Source organism: Colossoma macropomum, unplaced genomic scaffold, assembly GCF_904425465.1.
Source record: "Colossoma macropomum unplaced genomic scaffold, Colossoma_macropomum, whole genome shotgun sequence".
Lineage (NCBI taxonomy): Eukaryota > Metazoa > Chordata > Actinopteri > Characiformes > Serrasalmidae > Colossoma > Colossoma macropomum.
The window spans coordinates 43562306-43585121 of record NW_023494805.1 but is presented as its reverse complement, the minus strand read 5'-3'; the positions used below and the strand labels follow the sequence as shown (position 1 = coordinate 43585121).

The window sequence follows — 22816 nt, the reverse complement described above, 5'->3', positions numbered from 1 at the left end:
CAACTCAAACTAACACCGCGACGAAAACTCCTCCAGTAAAGCGCCGCAGTGATGTAGCGCGACTTTCCACCAGCACTATCCTCACATCTGCGCTCGGTCAGAGCCTCACGCACAGCTGTTTAAGTCAAATCAGACCAAATCAGACCGAGGCAGAAAGTTTCCAAATGACGTTTTCCTATTTTCTTTTCAATCTCGAAGTGTTTTGACTGAAAACAGCAGACTGGACACAGCTGGCTTCGGTCCAGCTGATCTGTTTATCTGCATTTAAAAACAGCAGCGTTTCTTTCCACTCCAGTGTTCTTTACCCTCGTTCAGGGCCTGTTCCTGAGACAGCCTGGCCTGCTCACTCTCCAACACGGCCACTTCATTCTCCAGGGCGGTCAGATTCTCCTTTAACACGGCCTGTGGTCAGTGAGAAGAAACAACACCATTAAAGAGAATATTGCAGTGATTACACAGTCGTCACTGAACAGTGAATCATACAGTGTCAGAAACCACACAATCAAGACTACTAGAAATACTGAACACCTCCACACACTCTGAGATGAAGTTTTCCCAATTGCCAATGTCCATGGGCTACACCCGTTTCCATGGTTATGACCATAAGCTACACCCATTTCCATGGTTATGACCATAAGCTACACCCATTTCCATGGTTATGACCATGGGCTACACCCATTTCCATTTCAATGACCATTGGCTACACCCATTTCTATGGTTACAACCATGGGCTACACCCATTTCCATGATTATGACCATTGCCTACACCCATTTCCATGGTTATGACCATGGGCTACACCCATTTCCATGGTTATGACCATAGGCCACACCTGTGCCCATGGTTACGACTATGGGCTACACCCATTTCCATGGCTATGACCATTGGCTACACCCATTTCCATGGCAATGACCATGGCCTACAGCCATTTCCATGGTTATGACCATGGGCTACACCCATTTCCATGGTTATGACCATAGGCCACACCTGTGCCCATGGTTACGACTATGGGCTACACCCATTTCCATGGCTATGACCATTGGCTACACCCATTTCCATGGCAATGACCATGGCCTACACCCATTTCCATGGTTATGACCATAGACTACAGCCATTTCCATGGCAATGACCATGGGCTACACCCATTTCCATGGCAATGACCATGGCCTACACCCATTTCCATGGTTATGACCATAGACTACAGCCATTTCCATGGCAATGACCATGGGCTACACCCATTTCCATGGTTATGACCGTGGGCTACACCTGTTTCCATGGTTTCACTACATACTCATTTCCATGATATGTGAGAAGTCGCTCCATTACTGTCTGAATGTTATTACAGTAAAGATAAAGATGCAAAATAACTTTGTTTGAAATATTCAAAGCCTCACAGTCCCCCTTCCTCCTCATCTGAATCCAGAACTGCCCCTCACAGGGCTTATATATGCACATGCACTCACCTGCTCCAGCAGGCCGTGGGTCAGGCTGGTGTTGGTAAATCTGAGGCTCTGCAGGATGAGCTCTAGCTCCAGCTGCAGTCTGCTCTGGTTGTCTCTGCTCTGCTCCAGCTCCCTCTCCAGCACCCGAAACTCCTTCTGCTTCACCACCCGCGCTCCCTCCACCTTCTCCTCCAGCGCCCGCAGCCCGCTCCGGCAGCCCTGCAGCCCCGCTCGGGGGGGCCACGAGGCCCACACCACCACCACCACCAGAGACACCATGGACCAGAGGGCCAGCAGAGCCACCACCCAGCTACAGGACGACCGCCGGCCGGACATGGCTCAGACTGTGCCGAGGGTCCGCTCCGCTCAGCCTGGGCTGCTGTCACACACTGGCACCAGAGTGGGGGTGTGGCCTGGGGGTGTGGCCTCGAGGCCAGGCTCAAACACTCAGGACGGGCACAGAGCCAGGTCACTGGGAATGAGCAGGGAATAACACAGAATCATAAATAGCATTAAATAAAATACCTTCACTGTCACTGTGACAAAACAAAGCAGAATACGGGGCTTAATTCTCCCACTGCTGAGAACAATAAAACAAATGTACAATGCTTAAATAATACATATAGAATCATTGTTGAAAAGTTTTAATTTTATATAGTGCTTTTCTTAAACCAAAGGACACTTTACAGCTGGTTTGACAGCTCTGACAGTATCAATAGTAGAGGTGGGCAATATGGCAAAAATATAATTACTTATATTATAAATATAATACTATAAGACATTTTATTCATGACTTACGGTACGAATCACAATCTTTCATTTTTCTGAGGACTGATAAGATGCAACAGATAAAAAACAACCAAAAATCCAAAATACCAGTTAGAAATTACCATCATAAACAATAAATATAATTTGATTTAACGTTCTGAATTCTGCACTTCACTAAATCCAGTTAAACAGGTCTAATTAAGCTCATTTTGCAACATAATTAGTCAGCATACTGTCATATATACGTCAATATTGTCATATTCCCCACACCTAATCAATACACATATTTATACCAGGGCAAAAAAACACAAGATAATAATAATAATAATAATAATAATAATAAAAACAGTTGTTAGATTCAAAATATTTAACATTTTTATTGTTTTTTTGCAGTTGGTAACGAAACAAAAGGACATTTTCTAACGTTCCTCTGATATAATTAGCATGCTGTGCTAACAGCAGTCATTGTAAGTTGAAATCAGTCACTGCACATTTTTCAGTAAGTTTAACTGAAGCAAAATAAGACGGGTAACTTCTGTGATGTAAACAATGTGCCGGGAAGGGTGCTGGGTCCTATCTCAAATTAGCATTTGCATTGAATCATGAATGTTGGACCTACAGTGACTTAACATAGATTATAAGTATAATGCAGCTGAATCTCAAGTTAAATTAAAGCTGCACTATGTAATATTTTTGTGTTAAAGCTGAAGGCAGATGTGACTGATGAAGATGTGATACAGTAGTAGATGATTCACTCAGAGACGCTCCTTCACCGAGTCTAGACTGAGTTCTCTCTGAGTTCTCTTTCAGATTCATCCACTCAGGAAGAAGCACAACCCACACTACAGTGTTCTGCGTGCAGTTACACATTTCCACCAGAGGGGGCTCCAAATCCCTAAAACCTACACAGTGTAGCTTTATATAAACAAATGTATTTAAATTCACACCTGAATATCTTCTTCTCAACCATGTTGGCCAGGCAGCCATAAACAAACCCATCCACTCTGATTTGTCCTCACCTGTAACTCAAGGAATTATGGGTAGGAGGCTGCTGCTGACTCCGCAAGGATGCTGTCTTTGTTAAAAGGAGACCTTACAGCATCATATGAGAGAAAAAGCACAAAGCCAGGTCTGACAGTCGTTTACACATCTCTGAACGGATCTGACACATACACTCTTTAAAAAGATGGTTCTTCAAGGGTTCTTTAGTAAAGACAATGGTTCTATGTAGCACCAATGTCAAACTTGCAACAATAGCAGAACCCTTTTTGGTGCTATACAGAACCATACACAACCCATCCTCCATCAAGCTGAAGAACTATTTCACCATGTAAAGAACCTTTTAAGCATGCAGATATTTTTGAATGTTCATTGTTCAATACAGAACCATAGTCTTTGCTAAAGAACCCTTGAAAGGCCCTCTTGGTGAGCGCACTAGTTTTCACTGTGTTCTATTGGTTTGTTTATACTGATATGCTTTTTCTAGACCTTTAATCCAGCTCTAGATCCTTTATAGAGAACACTGAGTTGGTGATCTCTTACACCAGCATGTTTTACCCACCCACCCTTCCTCCACCGCTCCACTGCCTGCTCTGTTTACCATTAGCAGCTAACGCTTCTGCACGGAGCCGCAGCCCAGCGGCACATTAGAGTCTTAGAGTCAACACTGGCAACAGTGGCACAGCGAGCCAGATGTTTATTTCACAGTGAAATAAACTCAACAGCCTGATGTTTATTCTGCACTCTGTCTGTTTACAGGGTGGACAAGGGCATCGTCACTGGTTGGAGCTCAGAGTGAGCAACATGATATGAAACGCTCTGTTCTAGAGAAACTCAGTCAGAACTGTTCACAGTGGTGGTGATAGGAACCAGATGTCCACCTCTAAAAGCTCCTCACAGAAAGTTCCTACATGAAATGGTTATGAATTCACTGCCTGATGACTGAGACACTGTTTTATGATAGTTTAGAGAAGAGTTCGGCCTTGTGGTCATGGAGGTCTTTGAAGGCCTGGTCCTGCTACGTTCGTTTATATCCATCCTTTCTAGTTTAGTTATTTCAGTTTTTTATAATTTCATTTTAAATTATTTTATTAAATTAGTTTAATTTTCTATTTTTACTTTTAATATCTCCCAGATCCCATCTGCTGGTGCGTCATGGATTCCCTGACCAACAGGAGACAGCAGGTGTGGCTCGGAAAACACGTCAGACCCCTGGACCCTCATTACTGGAGTTCCACAATGTTGTGTGCTCTCAGCCCTTCTCTTCAGCCTCTACACCAATGACTGTGTCTCTAAGGAACCAGCTGTGAAGATCCTACACCACTGTGATGTGCCTCATAGCCGACGGCGATGAGTCTGCGTGCTGAAAGGAAGTGGAGCAGCTGGTCTCCTGGTGCAGCAGCAACAACCTGCTGCTGAACACGGAAAAGATGGTGGAGATGATACTGGACTTCAGGCGCAACCACCCTCCCCAGCCCACTCTCTCCAAGTTCCTGGGCACCACCATATCCAGGAACCTGAAGTCTCCATCACCAAGAGAGCCCAGCAGAAAATGTTCTTCCCGAGACAGCTGAAGAAATTCAACCTGCCGCAGAGCCTGATGATTCAGTTCTACACAGCGAGTCCATCCTCACATCATCCATAACCATCTGGTTTGGTTCCTCCACCTCATGAGAACGAGACAAACTCCAGCACATAATCAGGACAGCGGAGAGGATCATTGGCTGTACTGCAGCAACGCTTCAGGGCATGTACAACAGCAGGGTGATGAGGCAGGCCAGTGAAATTACAGCTGACGTATTACTTTGGACAGTAAGTAAAATGGCTATATTTGTGTTATAGACATGGCAACCCTGGAACTGAGGGGCCCAAACCCTGAAAAACAGTCCCTCAGTTCCAGCATACAGACATTTTAGGGGTTGCCATGTCTATAACACAAAAACTTTACTGCTGGCTCTGCATTCTGGTAGGTAACGTTCTCCTGACATCCACCAAACCCAGGTTCATCATCAGACTGACAGGTAGAGAAGATTCATCACTCCAGAGAACACGGTTCCACTGCTCCAGAGTCCAGTGGCGGCGCTTTACACCACTCCAGCTGACGCTTGGCATTGAGCATAATGATCTTAGGCTTGTGTGCAGCTGCTCAGCCATGGAAACCCATTTCAAGAAGCACCTTATGCACAGTTCTCATGCTGATGTTGCTTCCAGAGGCAGTTTGGAACTCAGCAGTGAGTGATGAAACAGAAGATTGACCATTTTTATGTCCTTTCGGCAGCCCCTCTGTGAGTTTGCGTGGTCTACTGCTTCATGGCTGAGCTGCCGATGCTTCCATTTCACAATAATAGCACTTACAGTTGTCTGGGGCAGCTCTAGCAGGACAGAAACTTCATGAACCGACTTGTGACATCCTATACCAGTGCCACGTTTAAAGTCACTGAGCTCTCAGCGCTACCCGTTCTACTGCCAGTGTTTATTTATCATGACTACAAGACTATGTGTTTGATTTTAAACACCTGTTAGCAATGGGTGCGGCTGAAACACCTGAACTCGGTAATTAAGAGGGGTGTCCCGGCTTCAGGATCTACAGTGTGAACATCTTTGGCTCCTTGTGTGATGAAGGTGGACATCCATAAACAAACACGTTTGATAGAAATGACACCTCAGTTCTCCCAGTTTATTTGAATATACATTCATTCCAGCATATATAAAACAGAAAAGAACATAAATAGTATGCAGATGACAAAATCACCTTTAAAATGGCCTTGAAAACAGAAGAAATGGACTTAGAGCTGCTTTACATACAAAACATTGGCACTATTCTACGCATGGAACGTCATGCAAAGAATGGAATGTACTGAAGTGTGTGAGATGAATAAAAACGCTATATTCGTACGACAGCAGCTAAATGGATCAGTGTTCCGCAGCATCAGTGTAGATAGGTATCCATAGCGCAGTCTGCAGTATTACACGGTTAAATGAAGACTATATCACAGCGCCGTCTCCAGCGCGATATACTATTGACTATATTGCATAGGCAAAACAGCGCTTCACTTTAAAAGGGAAGCGCAACAGAAGATGAAAAGGACACCGAATCCTGAGATCACGATTCACAGAGGATTTGATCCTCCACCTCAAACGTTACAGGCCAACATAAATAGTCTACAGTTAGCAGGTTTAACTTTGTGTGCCATTATATATATATATATATATATATAAAAAGAGAGAGAGTCAATGGGCACAGCACTGATGATAAAGCCGATACTGACCGTCGGGCTCGTTTACACATATATAACACGTTGAGCTGTAATGAGCTCTGTTTTTTCAGTTGGCTGCACATAAAAGCACCTTTTGGTTTTACAGATGTAGCAACGCGAAGGCAAGACATTCATTTCACAGTCGAGATGTTAAAGGAATATTCTGGCAAAAAGCAAACATTTCCCAATTTTATCGAACCCCGAATGTAGACGATCGGCCGTGCTTGGTGTCTGAAGTTTGCTTCTTTAGCTTTAGCACTGGAGCTACGGGGCTAATGCAGCTAACAAGTTTATGGAGGCTTATGGCCCACCAATTAGCAAAATGCCTAGATCACTTAACTCAAACCATATTTTTGCATATTTAACAGGCTAAGATGTAAACAGTGGTTCAGAGTCGTTCAGAGCGGTTCAGAGTTGTTCAGAGGGGTTCAGAGGGGTTCAGAGCGGTTCAGAGTGGTTCAGAGGGGTTCAGAGTGGTTCAGAGGGGTTCAGAGGGGTTCAGAGCGGTTCAGAGCGGTTCAGAGGGGTTCAGAGCGGTTCAGAGGGGTTCAGAGGGGTTCAGAGTGGTTCAGAGTGGTTCAGAGGGGTTCAGAGGGGTTCAGAGCGGTTCAGAGGGGTTCAGAGGGGTTCAGAGCGGTTCAGAGGGGTTCAGAGTCGTTCAGAGCGGTTCAGAGGGGTTCAGAGCGGTTCAGAGGGGTTCAGAGTGGTTCAGAGGGGTTCAGAGGGGTTCAGAGCGGTTCAGAGGGGTTCAGAGGGGTTCAGAGCGGTTCAGAGTGGTTCAGAGGGGTTCAGAGGGGTTCAGAGTGGTTCAGAGGGGTTCAGAGCGGTTCAGAGGGGTTCAGAGTCGTTCAGAGCGGTTCAGAGGGGTTCAGAGCGGTTCAGAGTCGTTCAGAGCGGTTTGGTGTGAAACGCTCCGTTCTAGAGAAACTTACTGAGTCAGAACTGTTCACAGTGGTGGTGATAGGAACCAGACGTCCACCTCTAAAAGCTCCCTCACAGAAAGTTCCTACATGAAATGGTTATGAATTCACTGCCTGATGACTGAGACACTGTTTTATGATAGTTTAGAGAACTTAAACTCCATTCAAGGTGGAGGGATACATGCAGGGAAGCTTTAATTTTGTCCACGTTTCTAGATAACAATGAGTCACACAGAGTCAGAAACCACTTAATCAAGACTATTAGAGATTCTGAACACCTCCTCACGCTTTGAGGTGGTTTAATTGGTTAATTAGCAGGCTATAAGCTTCTATTACTGGCTACATTAGCCTCGTAGCTCCAGTGCTAAAACTGAAGAAGCAAACTTCAGACACCAAACGTTTCCACTACGTTTGGGACAAGAGGACAAACTGTGTAAATTCAACTGTTTTTGCCAGATTATTCCCTGAATAGACGTTACTGGTTTCTGCCTCCTCACATGTATGAGATGTTACTGGCGGTTAGCCGAGCACATGGCTGATGGTGACACATGCTGTAGTTCTGCTAGGTATCTGGACCTCATGCTCCCTGACGAACCCATATTCTGAGGTTTCAGGCCAGGCCGGTGCTGCGTTCCTCTGCCTCAATGGAGCTGGACCTCAGCAGCTCCTCCACCCAGCGCACCTCCGCCGCCACCTGCTGGGCCAGCGACTCATAGCGGCTCTCCAGCCGGCCGAATCGGCGCTTCAGCGCGTTGGCGGCTAGCGTAGTGGCCCGGGCCTCCTCCTGGCTCTGCCTGCGCTGGGCCTGAGCACGCTGCAGCTCGGACCGGACACGGCCAAGCTCGGCCGCCACGCTCTCGCTCTCCTCACGGTACCATCCCTCCTTCTCCTCGTAGATGGAGCGCAGGGCGGCCACGTCGTCCCTGCAGGTGGAGGTGAGCAAGTTGATAATACAGTTGTATGCAAAGGTTTGGGTCAAATTTCAAGCTTCTGTTGATTTTCTGAGTGTAAATAAGTTACAGATCCTCCACAGAGACACTTCTGCACACTTTAATACACAGTTACTGTTTATTTCCCGAATTTAACACAATGGAATTGGTGAACTCAGCAAATAACACTGTGAACTGACATTTACACATTTAAGCTTGTTATAATTTACCCACATATGCTGGATTATGAACATCCTCTATCCTTATTTTGGGAAAAATTATATTATCTATAGTAACTCATCCAACAAATACCACACACTCCATCCAGAATTTGGAAAATGTTGTGAAAATGTTTTTCCAATTTGGAAAATGTTTTGTACGGAATTGGTGGGGTGATGTCATGTTCACTTTGGTGGCACTACTTTAACTGACATAGCTTTACCTACACACTTTACCTCATTATGCAACTGCATGTTTATTCCCAATATACAAAGAGTCTCTTCTAGGGGAGGAGCTACCCAGAATTCTTAGAAATTGAAACTCTCTCTTATTTTTCATTAATTCTCTTCATAGAAAGCTTTTTTTGTGTTACAGCATTCTGTCATCATGCTAAAGTGACATATTGTTGTTATTTTAACCACATTTATTGCTATTATAAATAAAGTGTTATGATTTCCTATTGGCAGTGTCTTTGATAAAGTTTTTCAAAATAAAAGCCTCAGATTACACCGAGCTCTAGACTCAGCAACGTCAATCAACTTAATTATCTAGACAGTTTGATTTCTATAAGTGTGCTTTGCCAGCAGCAGTAATCTCACGTTTATGTAAACTTTGAAAGCTCTGAAAGCTTTTTAGCAGCTACATAAACAGAGCATCACTGTATTTGATTGGACGGCAGTCTGTTACGACATCATCCAGTACAGTAAATACTGTGATATTTGATATGGTGCACGGTGAAGCTCTCTGCAGGTGTGGTGATGTTCTGTGATGCTCTGTGAGGTTCTGTGAGGATCTGTAAGGTTCTGTGAGGTTCTGTGAGGCTCTGTGAGGTTCTGTGAGGTTCTGTTCTCAGTGTGTGGTCCTCCCTCACCTGCAGGAGCGCTGGCTCTGCTGTAGGCGCCGCAGACCCTCCTCGGCCGCCCCGATCTCCTCCAGTACGCGGGAGAAGCGCTCGAAGTTGACGTACGTGTTGTTGGGGGGCATGCTGGAGTGGGATTTTATCGTGTACTCTTTCAGCCGGGTGGTCTTCAGCCTCCGGCGCTCAGGCCGACGCCCACTGTCCTCCTGACGCACGTTACGCCGCTTTATTACCTGCAGACAATTTATAATATATTACGTATATACATTAGAATAACACATCATAATAATGTATTTAGAATTTCTCACCTTAAACTACTAATCTGTGTAACTGAATCAGACTTTCTAATCTCTCAGTGTTCGCTCTTATTATTACAGTCAAACTCTCAATCAAATTAAGGTTGAAAACGAGAGAGAGAGAGAGAGAGAGAGAGAGAGAGGAAAAGAGATGGAGAGAGATAAAGAAAGAGAGACAGAGTGAAAGAGAGAGGAAGAGAGGGGTGGAGATGGTGGAGAGAGATAAAGAAAGAGAGACTGAGTGAAAGAGAGAGATAGAGAGAGAGGAAGAGATGGTGGAGAGAGATAAAGAAAGAGAAACAGAGTGAAGGGGGGGGCGGAGAGAGAGATGCACTCGGTGAGTGGTGAGAGAGTCTGACCTTGATCCATGGATGCTCCAGACTGTCTTCAATAGTCATTCTCTTCCTGAAAGAGGAAAAATACACGGGACACAGGAATTTACAGACAGGCTGAGATAAAGCAATAATGATAACTATCAGAACGAACCCGTCTTTTCAACATTAATAACGCAGCGTCACTGGAGCGTTACAGTGTGTCTTCATACTGTTTTAAATCATAATAAGCCTTTTGTTTTTATCAGGGTTTAAAATCCCGGTCAGGCTGAAAACTAAGCACAGAGATCATCACCACAGATAATTATCAGTGTAAAATGTTGAAAGCCCCACGTCCAAATCATAAACTCTGCCTCTGAAAGCTGAAATGTCCAAAAAAGGTGCGGCCGGTCAGGGCGGCGGCCGGCCAAATACGCGGTGTTAATAAAGAGCCGAGCTCACTTTGGGTCTTTGACCAGCAGCCTGCGGATGAAGTCCTTGGCCAGTTCGCTCGTGTTGCTGAAGTATTCCTCGTCGAAGTCGTAGTTCACGGCGGAGATGTTGGTCAGGGTTTCCTGTTTAGTCTCTCCGAGGAACGGAGACGCTCCGCTCAGCCTGCAGAACACAATCACTGATCACTACGCGCGAGAACAAAGCCTCACAACAGAGAACCGAAGCACACTGTCATTTTAAACACATCGCTGAAACCGGAGAAACTGCGCAAAGTGTGGATTCTAACTTCTCAGCCCAGACTACATCAGTGTCTGTAAGGACACCCTTAAAATGGTTCTTTAGTAAAGACAATGGTTCTGTTCAGAACCATGACCACTAAAGAACCCATGATGCTTAAAGGATTCTTTGCATGGTGAAACTGTTCTTCAGACTGATGAAGAATGCGTTGTATATGGTTCTATAGCACCAAATAGGTTACAAGCTTGACATTGTAACAATAGCAGAACCCTTTCTGGCATCATATAGAACCATTTTCTAAAAGGTTCTAGATAGAACCATATACAACACATCAATTCTCCATCAATCTGAAGAACCATTTCACCATGCAAAGAACCTTTTAAGCATCCGAAGGGTTCTTTGACCCTTTGAGTTCATACTTCTATATAGAACCACTGATTTTGCTAAAGAACCTTGAAGAACCAAAATTATTATTATTATTGTTATATAAAAGGCCTATTTGGCTTATTAATAGAATTGAAATACTAGGAGGTAATAAAAGCTTACTGATTAAAAATGCACAGAGAGTTAAAATGCTAAACTAGGGATCCTGCCCAATCTGGCAACCTTGATCAGGTTGCTGGCTTGGACATTTACTTCCCTCATGGATGAGCATGAGTTCATTAAAGTGGTAAACGTGGTTATTTATTCATTTAAATGACTTTTTCATGTTCTAATATTTCAATGATCAAACATTTGTTGCAGCTTTATTGCACTGTAATTAAAATAACTCTATTTTAACTCTAAAGCAGACTTTGACTCTGTGCTGCATGCATCATGAGAAGGTGTTTAAAAATGCACAAAATGGTTTATTAAAGTAAAATAAGTTTAAAGAAAGTACAGTGTGAGTACTTTCTGAGTATGTTGCCTTGAAGCAACATTGTTAGACGATGGAACAGAGTGTGAGGACATTTTAGTCTAAATACTTTACATTAAAACTAGGAAACTACATAATTTGTTCATCTTTAATATACAACATGCTCTGCTTTACTAAAATGTTAAAAACAATAATACAGTAATAAAACATACAGTATACTAAATATTATATGACAGAATCGACTGGATCAGGCTTTAAGGCACTAACACTGCACTACTTGTTTGTCCTAAATAAATAAAAACACAAAAATAATCCTAAATAAGACAAAATTCTAAACAAAAAAATAAACAAAAACTGTTCATTTGGCTGCATAAGTGACACTTTACCTGCTAAATCCATTCCACTGTCGCACAATGTTGCTTGTAGGCAACAAAGATATTTCTGCATGTCATACATCATAATTTATATGACTTTGAAAGTGTAAACATTGTTAAAAAAGCAATTCTCCCTTCATTCTTCACTCTTTAGTCGCCAATAAATGTGTATCCCATTATTGTGAAATGATGAAAATGGGTTTGTTGCCCTGAGGCAACACCGTGCAACAGAGGGCTCAATAACCTGTAATGACCACAGAGTAGAAGTCCATAACTGGTGATACTTACAGGATATATGTAATAACTCCAATGCTCCTGCAGGAAAAAAGAATGATTTATTAGTGGAATCTGAGAGCATATTAATATTTAATACTGAAGCATATTAAGAAAACACAAAGGCCACTTCAAAGACTCAGACAACCTAAATCTGTGTTTTCTTTTTAGTCAGTTTTTCTAGTTTTGTTCTTGCAGGTAAACAGTAAACATGTACTAAGTTTACCCTTTAAATAATGTTCCACTGACCAATCAATGACCGGTATATTTCACCATCTTTCTCTCCTCTCTGTGTAAACTGGGCGGTCCTAATCTTGGGTTACGCCTCCGCAAGCATCCTCCTGACCAATCACAGGGCTGCGTGTCTCACTCTTAGATAGGTCTGATCAGTCGTGTTTTATCAGATTTATCTTATACTTTACGTACTAACGTAACTCAAGCTTCACACATTTTAATATTTTATGTAATATTGTGTTCCCTGGGAATTTAAATACAACAATAATGAGAAGATTATACTGACCACATGTCAGCCTCCAGACCCAGAGGTTCATAATTCACAATCTCTGGCGCTGTTAATAAAGCGGAGAGGATTTAATCAACACATCACTTCCATCAGTAACACTGATAACAACACTAATAAGAATATTAATAATATGAATTATAATAATGTTTTTACTTTCCTTACCAACAAACTCTGGAGTTCCGAAGATGTTTTTAAACTCGTTTCCAGCCTTAATCTGGTGAGCGATGCCGAAGTCTATCAGCTTGATCCTGGGGTTGGGAACGTTCTTGTCCAGCAGCATGATGTTCTCCGGCTGCAACAGAAAGCAGAGAATGGGTCTAGACTCTCACAGTGGAGAATATTATGGACATCATCAGCATCAGAATAGCATCAATAGCATTAACGCAATAGCATCCTGGGTAATCTGACCAAAACTGAACTGCTGCTGCACTGGGGTGCGAATCTTTGAGTCAACACAGAAGCGATTCAGTTCATGATTCACTGATTCTTGATTTAAATCAAATCATTTTTGTAAATTTGAACGAATTTGATTCAGTCCAGTACTCCACAGCGATTTGACTCGAGCTTCTTTAAAGACACCCTGCACTCAAAATGTGTTTTTAATGGTTGCGTCCTCTTGGATGGCTTGAGGTATAGATTCATATTTGCTGCAGGTCGAACAGACTGAATGGATAAACACCTGGTAACTGCCGCACAACAAGCGGATTTGCATATTCCGTTCCACACAGCAATCGGATTTCAGTCGGACTAAGGCTGGACGTCACTACACGCCTTTTAAATCTTAACAGGTTTCTAAAACGGAGAGCATCACAAACGTAACGTCAGTCTGTCTCAGAGTTTCTTGCTATTTTGTCCTGAGGCGCTCAGACTAGACGACACAGCAAAGAGAGAGAATAACACACACTATGAGTTTCAGCTACGAATAAGAACTCAAACTCCCAGAATTCCTCAGATCACACGACACACACAGAGCTGAACCTACTGGGCCTGTTTGTGCTTTTACGTGTAGTGAAAGTGCAAACTGGGGATGAGTCTGTGGTGATGAACACTGATATCGCAGTGAGAGCTGGAGAAATATTTCACTGCAAACTGGCAGCTGAGCTGAAACTGTAAAGACAGTGACCTGATCTGGATCAACATTACAAACATTATAAAGTGATATCAGCTCTTATCTGCCTGTGTTCATACTCAGCTCCTCTGTCTCCGCTGTTCAGGCTCGTCTCTTCTCCTTTCTCTCCGCTCTTCCAGCTCTCTGATTGGCTGTTTGAATCCCTCACTGAGTTCATCTCCGACCGTCTCTCACTGCAGGACTCGTGAACGTTTAGTCGTAAATATTACACGTTTGATCATATCTGAGGGTCTCTGATCGCTCCAGAGTTCGATCTGTTCACTCGTTTCTCCTCTCACACTACAGATAATCCGCACCTGGAGTTACTTCCAATTGAGCTCCTGACCTGGAGAATCGTTCAAGATTGTGAAAATCGGTTCCAAGGAACAAATCAGGGCTAAACTTGGGTAAAACGTCATGTAGTCTGCGCCCAGCCTAGTTTAAATGCACGTGGCTAAAACCTCATCAGGATACAGTCCAGACACAGGAAGAGGTGTAAACAGGGTCTTATTTTCACTTAGAAAATCAACCTGATTGAAATGCACAGGAACTCGACTGAAGATTAAAAAAGAAGAGAGTCTTCTGCTCTTGGAGGTTTTTATAACGAGTGCTCAGAAGGTCTAAGTGAGAACCTCAGGAGTAAAAAGTGTATTTAGGCCCTGAGACCCTGCGGCTCACCTTGAGGTCGAAGTGAGCGATGTGTTTGGAGTGCAGGTAGTGAACTCCGTCCAGGATCTGCTTGAGGAACTGCGTGGCCTCCTCCTCGGTCAGGGACTCCTTCTCCGCCAGGAAGTCGAAGAGCTCTCCTCCCGACACCAGCTCCAGGATGAGGATGACGTCGGTCTTGTTCTCGAAGATGTCGTGCAGGGTGATGATGTTGCTGTGCTGGATTTCTTTCAGGATGTTCACCTCGCGCTCGATCTCCTCGCGGCTCACGCCGCGCCGGCTGGACGACAGGCGGCGCTTCTTTATGAACTTGGCAGCGTATTCCACACTGGTGCTCTTCTCACGGCACTTACGCACGATCGCAAACTGACCACTGAGGAGTGAACAAACAAACACACAAACAACGACAGTTAAAGGGATACAGCAGTCCAGGGTTTCTAGGCTGGTGCGCAGGAGCTCCAGCCAGCAGCTGTACATTTTCTATTCTATGCTTCGTTTTCCTCTTTACTGAATATTTCTATGCTTCATTTTCATCTGTGTGTCATTTTATGATGCTATATTTTCATCTAGGCTACTTTTTTATGCTACATTTTCATCTATGCTTCATTTTCTCCAATTTGTTTATGCTTTGTTTTCTACAAACTTTCTGGAAATTTCTGGAAAAGTTGGGACATTTTGTTAAATCCAATAAAATCTGTGATTTTTAATTCTCTTGAACCTTTATTTAATGGACAAAAGTTCAAGGAAATGACTTGTGATGTTTTGGCTGAGCAACCTGATTGTAGTTTGTAAATATAAGCAAATATGAATTTAATGCCAGCAACACCCTCAAAAAAAGTTGACACGGAGCAAAATAAGTATGAAACGTTTAAAGAATATTTGAGTTACACCATTTTGAAACATTCCGCAAAAAGCATAAAAGGAGCTTCCGCCAAAGACTCGGCCTCTGCAAGCTAAGATGGGTCGTGGCTCAGCACTTTGTGCCAAACCTCGTGAGAGAATCGTAAACAGCTTAAAAAGAACATTTCTTTTTGCAAAAGATTTAAAAAATGTAGGTCTTTTACCATCTACTGTACATAATATTGGTGAAACGATTCAGGGAATCTGGAGGAAATCTCAGTCCATGCAGGTCAAGGCCTGAAACCACTGCTGAATGTGTGATCTTGGAGCCCTCAGACGGCGCTGCACGAGAAACTGTCAAGCTACCGTGTTAAATTCCACCACATGGGCTCGGGAGTAGTTCGGAAAAGCACTGTCACTGAAAACAGCATACATCAATTTCATGCAGAAACGCCGCCGAGTTCTCTGGGCCTGAGCTCAGCTCAGCTGGTCCGAAAGAAATGTGTGCTGTGGTAAGACGGGTCCATATTTCTGGTTGTTTTTAGGAAAAATGGACACTGAGTTTTCCATGCCAAAGACGAAAGGGACCATCCAGATGTTTATCAGCAAAAATGAAAAAGCCAACATCTGTCATGGTGTGGGGGGGAGTCGCTGCCCACGGCATGGATGACCTGCATATGTGTGAAGGTATCACTGACACAGAGGTGCACACTGGGATTTTAGGGACACATGCTGCCATTAAGATGAAGTCTTTTCCCAGGTTCTCCATGGGTATTTCAGCAAGTCAGTGCCAGACTTCAGTGGCCTGCTTTATATTTACAAAATACAATTAAGATGGTCAGTAAAAACACTGGAAATCGTGTCTTTGTACTTTTGTTAATTAAATAAAGGTTCAGGAGAACCAGTTTACAAAATATCCCGACTCCTCAAGAAACAGGGTTTGTATATGTTCTGCTTTTTATGCTACTTTTTCGTTTGCGCTTCACTTCTGTCAATGCTTTGTTTTCGTCTACACTTCGTTTTTCTGCTTTGATTTTGTCTACGCTAAATTTCTCTGGTCCTTATCATCAAATTTGTTTTCATCTAAACGTAAGACACTGGCTCTACACTGCCCTCAGGTGGAGTGCAGAGTTCAGACGTCTTATGGTTCCCGGCTCATACTGTGTATCACTGAGCCTCATTCTCTGATATCGTCCTTAACGTGTTCTTGAGAAAAGTCCTAAGAAAAAGTCTGCGTCAGATTCATGACGTGTTCTTAAAGCGCAGAACTGTTCTCACCTTTGTGCTCTTGAGTGTGTTCTTACCTAAGAACAAACCCCAAATAAGAGAACACTGGTAAATATCAGAATCTTTGTGAAAACTGCGTAATTGGGTTTTAAGAAGAAATTCTTTATGTGGTAACAAGCAACTGAACTAGTTCTATTCAACTCTAAATACTTTCTTTTAAATTTTTTTTTTTTTACCCGCTTTTCTCCCCAATTTAGTCGTCTCCAATTCCACCCGCTAGTTAGGACTCCCCCAATCACACAATGCTATCAACGCTAGGAGGGCGAGGCTAACACAGGCTTCCTCCGAGACCTGTGAAACCAACCACCGCTTCTTTTCGAACTGCCGCTCACGCAACGTCACTGGACAGCCGACCGCGCTCGGAGGAAAGCGCCAACCGCCAGATCTGTTACGTCAGCTAACAGACGCCTGCGCTGACTAGCATCGCGCTGAGTGATGGGGGGAGAAGGAGGGGCCATCCTACCCACCCAGAGAGAGCGAGGCCAATTGTGCTCTCTCGGACTCCCGGCTACGGACGGCTGTAGCATCACCAGGGATGGAACTCACGATCTCCTGATGAGGGACAACACTTAGACGGATGCGCCACTCTATTCAACTCTAAATCCTTTGATTGAGAGAATCGTTTGTTCAAAGTATTTATTTAGATTGAACAAAACTAGTTAATTTGCTTTTTACCACATGTAGTAATTTTTTAGGTAGATCTGATGAGGCACTTTTTACACTGTAAGAGTGGTTGTGAATGAGGCCCATTAAGTATAACAGGTATAAAAAGTTCCTTTGCATATCAAAAATCTTGTTTTACTATTTTTCTATGCTGTTTTATTGGACGTTCTGTAAGCCATCTGATCAGTCCCACATTCTGACCCATCTCTAAAGGAGGCTTACAGCAGGAGCAGGACTGAGCAGCACTGCAGAGTCTGCAGACTGTAATAAAAGTTCCTGCACTCTGAGTAATCTGTAATCTCATCTGCACCGCAGCTGCTCTCGGGCAGAGAGTGGGAAAGAAACAGACATAGTGAGGCGATGATGTAATTCTGCACGAAACCTCCACTGCCATATATAGAAGGACTCACTGCGTGACTCACGCTTTGTGTCGAGGCAATTTAAATTCCGAGCGGCTGTGAAAAGGCCTGACGTAAAGGTAAAATAAGCAGTGTGTTTTTATCGCGCTCCCATCGGCGTAAATACGCCAGCGTGTTAGTACAGCCATCCCTCTAAAACACACTGCACTTCATTACAGCGCGACGTGTTTACGCAGCCCTAAAGCAAACAAAGGGCAGCGTAACGGCGTGACGTTCCCTCCTCCACGCCTGAGCTCGACTTAACACACCAGACTGCCTGAAACAGACCAGCTCCGGGAACCGTTAAACACCATCACCACTTCGGTTTCATTAAACTTTAATGTGGCTGTAGGTAAAAGTGCACTACTTATTAATTAATTAACTTATTAATGAATCAGCATGAAGCTGAAAACAAAAATAAATGTAGAAAACACCAAGAAGTCCTAATAAAAGGAACATCCAGAGCGAAGTGCGAATAACATTAATATGCAAAATAATTGTATAATTAAATTAGCTCCAGAATAATTCTGTAATAAAACTAAGATCCAGAATAAAGTTTTAGTAAAAATAATGTCCAGATTGAACTTCTAATAAAATTAACATCCAGAATGAAGTTCTAATAAAATTAACATCCAGAATGAAATTCTAATAAAATTAATATCCAGAATGAAGTTCTAATAAATTAATATTCAGAATGATGTTCTAATAAAATTAACACCCAGAATGAAGTTCTAATAAAATTAACATCCAGAATGAAGTTCTAATAAAATTAACATCCAGAATGAAGTTCTAATAAAATTAACATCCAGAATGAAGTTCTAATAAATTAATATTCAGAATGAAGTTCTAATAAAATTAATATCCAGAATGAAGTTCTAATAAAATTCACATCCAGAATGAAGTTCTAATAAAATTCACATCCAGAATGAAGTTCTAATAAAATGTCAGCTCCACAGCTCTCAGCCCTTCTGCTCCTGTTCTGTCTAATCACACAACCGCCCGTCCCCAGTTTTCCCATTATAAACTGGTCAGCAGTGTCGTACCTGCCCAGCTCCTCGCCCATCTCATAGAACTTCTCCACATCCTCCTGTCTGAAGCCAGCCATGACTCGCTGACCTCAAAGCTGATCCACACTCAGGTCTTCAAACACTGTAACAGAGGAGAAACAGCAGTATGGGAGTTTTTTATCTAATAGATTTTTGTTCAATTCAGCAAATTCCTCCTCTCGGTCTGCTGGCTGTCCGTTCTGTGCGCATGCTGGAAAAAAAGTCTGGTGAATTCAAACAAGAAGCTGAAGCGCTGGACTGAAACTGCTGCACCATTTAACCCCTTAAAATCTCAGGCTTATTACATACTAAGGCTTACTGTTCAACAACTACAGGGACTTCAGTACAAACTGGAACCGGAACGGGATAATTCGAACATGAAGCTGAGGCGCTGAAATGTAACTGCTGCACCATTTAAGGTGGAACGGGATAATCTGAAGAAGAAGCTGGCGAATAAGAAGCCGACTTCGGCTTCATTGAGAGCTGAAATGCATGAAAAGGGATGAGGAGGCTGCTCTGTTTCTGGGCAACATTAACTTATTTTTGCTGAACCAACAGGTCAGTATTGTTTTGTTCTGTTTGCTAATGTTTTTGATAGTAACTGGTTAGTTTTGCAGCAGCAATTGTAGCGACAGTTTGCTAAAACATAGCCGAGCTGAGATTAGCTACGGTACTTGCTGTGTGGCTGTTCGCGGTATTTGTCCATAGAATATTTGCCAAGGACTTTATGTGCATGAAGATCTAAAAAAAAACAAGTTCGCTAGCCCAGTGTTGTTCACCTTGGCAATGCGCGTCAATTAATTTTGGGGGCGGAGCTTCTGAAGGAGCACTGAAGGGAGGGGTGTGTTTGTTTTGCTTTTGAGTTCAAATATCAGCGATCTTGCTCTGGAATCGCTTTCTGACAGTCACAATCTTTATGCAAGCAATGGTTCACTTAGCCTGGTTACACACAACTTCAGTTTATGCAAAACAGCAACTACAGTAAATACAGTTCTGGCCTAAAACCGTCATTTGATACGTAATTCGCCACATTAAGTAGTATTCTTTAGTGCAGCATTGCATCTCTCAGCATCGCTGCTTTGAAAGACTGCACGATTTTGTTTGCTTTTTGTGTTTTTGTCCATCAATGATCCAAAACTACAATACCCAGCATGCATTTTGCAAAAAACATCATACAACCACTGGGAACCCCTCTCAAGGCAATAAAGAAAACGTGGCTAATGTAAAAGCTAACGTACACAGATGTGCTACTTGGCCTCCTGCAGTAACGTTAGCTATCTGGCTCCCTTCACACCTCGAGTGTCCACCCCAAACTGGTTGTAGTTTCTCAAAGGTTCCTCCCACCTTCACGGCGCATCATCGGAAGGGGTCTTTTCTCATCTTTACACTGTTATATCTCACTTTTAACAGTACCGCAGCGCAGCTGTAGGAGGAGAACAGGCGTCTTTACATCAGACGTAGCCATGGCAACACTTCTCACTGTGAAATCTGAGCAGCTCTCTCGCTCATATTCACGATGTGCACTTAGCAGAAGTCGACTTGCATAGAAGCCCATTTCTATATGACCATTTAATAAATCATAATAATGAGAATCTTTCCATAATAATGTCTTAGCACCTCATAATTATGGCTTAGCACCTCATAATTATGGCTTAGCATCTCAATTATGACTTAACTCATAATTTTGATTTATTATATCACAATTATACTTAGCATCTCATAACTAGGACTTCCCCCATAATAATGACTTACAGTCTCACAATTATGACATCTCGTAATTATGACTTAGCACCTCATAATTATGACTTGGTACCTCATAATTAGGACTTACAATCTCACAGTTAATGACTTAGCATCTCATAATTATTACTTATTATCTATAATTATAACACAGTACCTCATAATAATGATTTTGTATGTAATTTATTACTTAACATTTCTGAATTATGACTTGGCATCTCATAGTTATGACATTATCTTATCGTTATGACTTAGCATCTCATAATTATTACTTAGCATCTCATAATTATGACTTACGATTTCACAATTACGACTTACTGTCATAATTGTGACTTAGCTTCTTACAATTATGACTTAGCATCTCATAATTATGACTTAACGTCTCACAATTTTGACTTAGCGTCTCAAATCATCATCTCAAAATTATGACTTTGCATGTCCATTTTGACTTAACACCTCTTAATTACAACTTAGCATCTTAGTTATAACTTATCCCATAATTATGACTTATTATCTCATGATTATGACTTAGCATCTCATAAAATGACTTACCTCTTCATAAAACTGTATAATTATTATAAGACTAGCTTCAGTCATTATTTTGATGTGATTAAACCTCCTCGTTATCCTGATTTCCTGGCTGGCTGTATTCCCTCCAGCGGACTGGAGTCTGAAGTTTCCCTAACTTAATGTGCTGAATGTGAAAATACCATTCCTGCTACATCATCACCACCAGCAACAACACGGAGGAGCTCCAGCGGGACGAAGCACTGAGAGATGTCCACTCCACACCTAATCTGACCACTTTTACTGACCTTTAGCTGCAGAGCGGACACTGTTCACAGTTACGATGAGGGTAAAAAGCTTAAAAACTACATAATCCGGCGAGCCACAGCAAACATCCGCCACTGAACAAGCCCAGAGTCTGAAAGCCGTAAGGAGAGTGGAGGATGATGGACAGCTGAGGAGAGGAGCGGAGAGACAGTCTCTGAGAGAGAGACAGTCTCTGAGAGAGAGACAGTGTCTGAGAGAGAGACACAGTATCTGAGAGAGAGACAGTATCTGAGAGGGAGACAGTATCTGAGAGAGAGAGCCAGTATCTGAGAAAGACAGTCTCTGAGAGAGAGACAGTATCTGAGAGAGAGTGTCTGAGAGAGAGAGACAGTCTCTGAGACAGTATCTGAGAGAGAGAGACAGTCTCTGAGATAGACAGTATCTGAGAGAGAGAGACAGTCTCTGAGAGAGAAAGACAGTCTCTGAGAGAGAGAGAGAGAGACAGTATCTGAGAGAGAGAGAGAGAGAGAGAGACAGTATCTGAGAGAGAGAGAGACAGTCTCTGAGAGAGTGAGAGAGACAGTCTCTGAGAGAGAAAGACAGTCTCTGAGAGAGAGAGAGAGAGAGACAGTCTCTGAGAGAGAAAGACAGTCTCTGAGAGAGAGACAGTTAGAAAGGTACAGATCTTTAAACGGGTTTAACTCAGTAGCTCAGCTTTAGCTCGGCGGCTAACGCCTCTCTGCCCTCCTCTCCGCCTAAAGTCCAGCAGACAGAGCTCGGCCTTCTCATCGCCTCGGCCGCGGATCCGCTGTGCGGCCGCCCGCGGGTCGTTTCTGCCGTTTATCCGGTTGATTGTTGTGTTTTAGGGTTTAAATCTGAGTAAGTTTGTTTACTCACACTCACCGCCCGCTCCGCCGCCTTCCCCGCTGCTTTCCCCGCCGCCGCTGTTTCCGCTGCAGCGACGCCTAGCGGCCAGGCTTGCGTAGTGACGTCACGACGGCGTCTGATGACGTTATGTCAATGCGGTCGTAAAAAACAAAAACAAATAAATAAATCGAGCTTTTTTTGTCATTTTTAACTCTTATTTATTTTACTTTTGTTGTAACTGTTTTTGAGGACTGTTAAAAATATGTGTGCGTTTTTGTCCCTCCTCTTTCACATCAGTCACGAGCTGTTTTTATTTATTTAAATAAAATGCGTATTTGTTACGTAAATTATTTGTAGGTGTGTGAGGCAATGTAAACTTGGTTGAATGATAGAAGTAGAAAACAGAGAAAAAAAGAAGGAAAAAAAAATCCAGGGGGATATTAATCAAGAATATGATAATATGAGAATGCGTAAATACACACTGAAGAAAATATTTATTATTCGAATAACACAATACAGAGAGCGGTGGAAAAGGTCAAAGAAGAAATAAATAAAATACATAATTTAGAAAATAAATTACAACTGATGAAATAATACCAGGGGCGCTGCTAATAATGAATTTTTCATGGCTTTTCTATTGTCAAATAAGAAACTGAGCTTTAGATGCTGCTCACATTCCTTAATAAAGACTACGCATGAAGGCTGAGCTTGAA

The 22816-nt window shown here is 42.8% G+C and overlaps 1 protein-coding gene across 2 annotated transcripts; it reads right to left on the bottom strand.

The window, feature by feature from the left end:
* Positions 1-7294: 7294 nt before the first annotated feature.
* Positions 7295-22188, bottom strand: dapk3 (death-associated protein kinase 3). Of its 2 annotated transcripts, none has more exons than XM_036597485.1 (10): positions 22140-22188; positions 18720-18825; positions 14501-14861; positions 12877-13006; positions 12712-12760; positions 12207-12233; positions 10461-10613; positions 10047-10092; positions 9404-9624; positions 7295-8307 (listed from the first exon to the last, which is right to left on the bottom strand). In XM_036597485.1, the coding sequence occupies exons 2-10, from the start codon at positions 18779-18781 to the stop codon at positions 7995-7997; spliced, it is 1362 nt and encodes a 453-aa protein (XP_036453378.1). In that variant the 5' UTR covers positions 18782-18825; positions 22140-22188; the 3' UTR covers positions 7295-7994. The 2 variants fall into 2 exon arrangements, with proteins under 2 accessions (XP_036453378.1, XP_036453377.1); XM_036597484.1 differs by having other exon boundaries at positions 7296-8307; positions 22134-22183.
* Between the last annotated feature and the right edge of the window lie 628 nt (positions 22189-22816).

What these genes read in the sequence shown, in the direction of transcription:
- dapk3 (XM_036597485.1), bottom strand. Translation starts at nt 18,781, where the DNA reads ATGGCTGGCTTCAGACAGGAGGATGTGGAGAAGTTCTATGAGATGGGC. An exon ending in GGTCTGGAGGCTGACATGTG is followed by an intron (nt 12,234 to 12,711) that starts GTCAGTATAATC and finishes TTTTTCCTGCAG; the next exon opens with GAGCATTGGAGTTATTACAT. An exon ending in CTGCTGGTCAAAGACCCAAA is followed by an intron (nt 10,093 to 10,460) that starts GTGAGCTCGGCT and finishes TTCCTCTTTCAG; the next exon opens with GAAGAGAATGACTATTGAAG.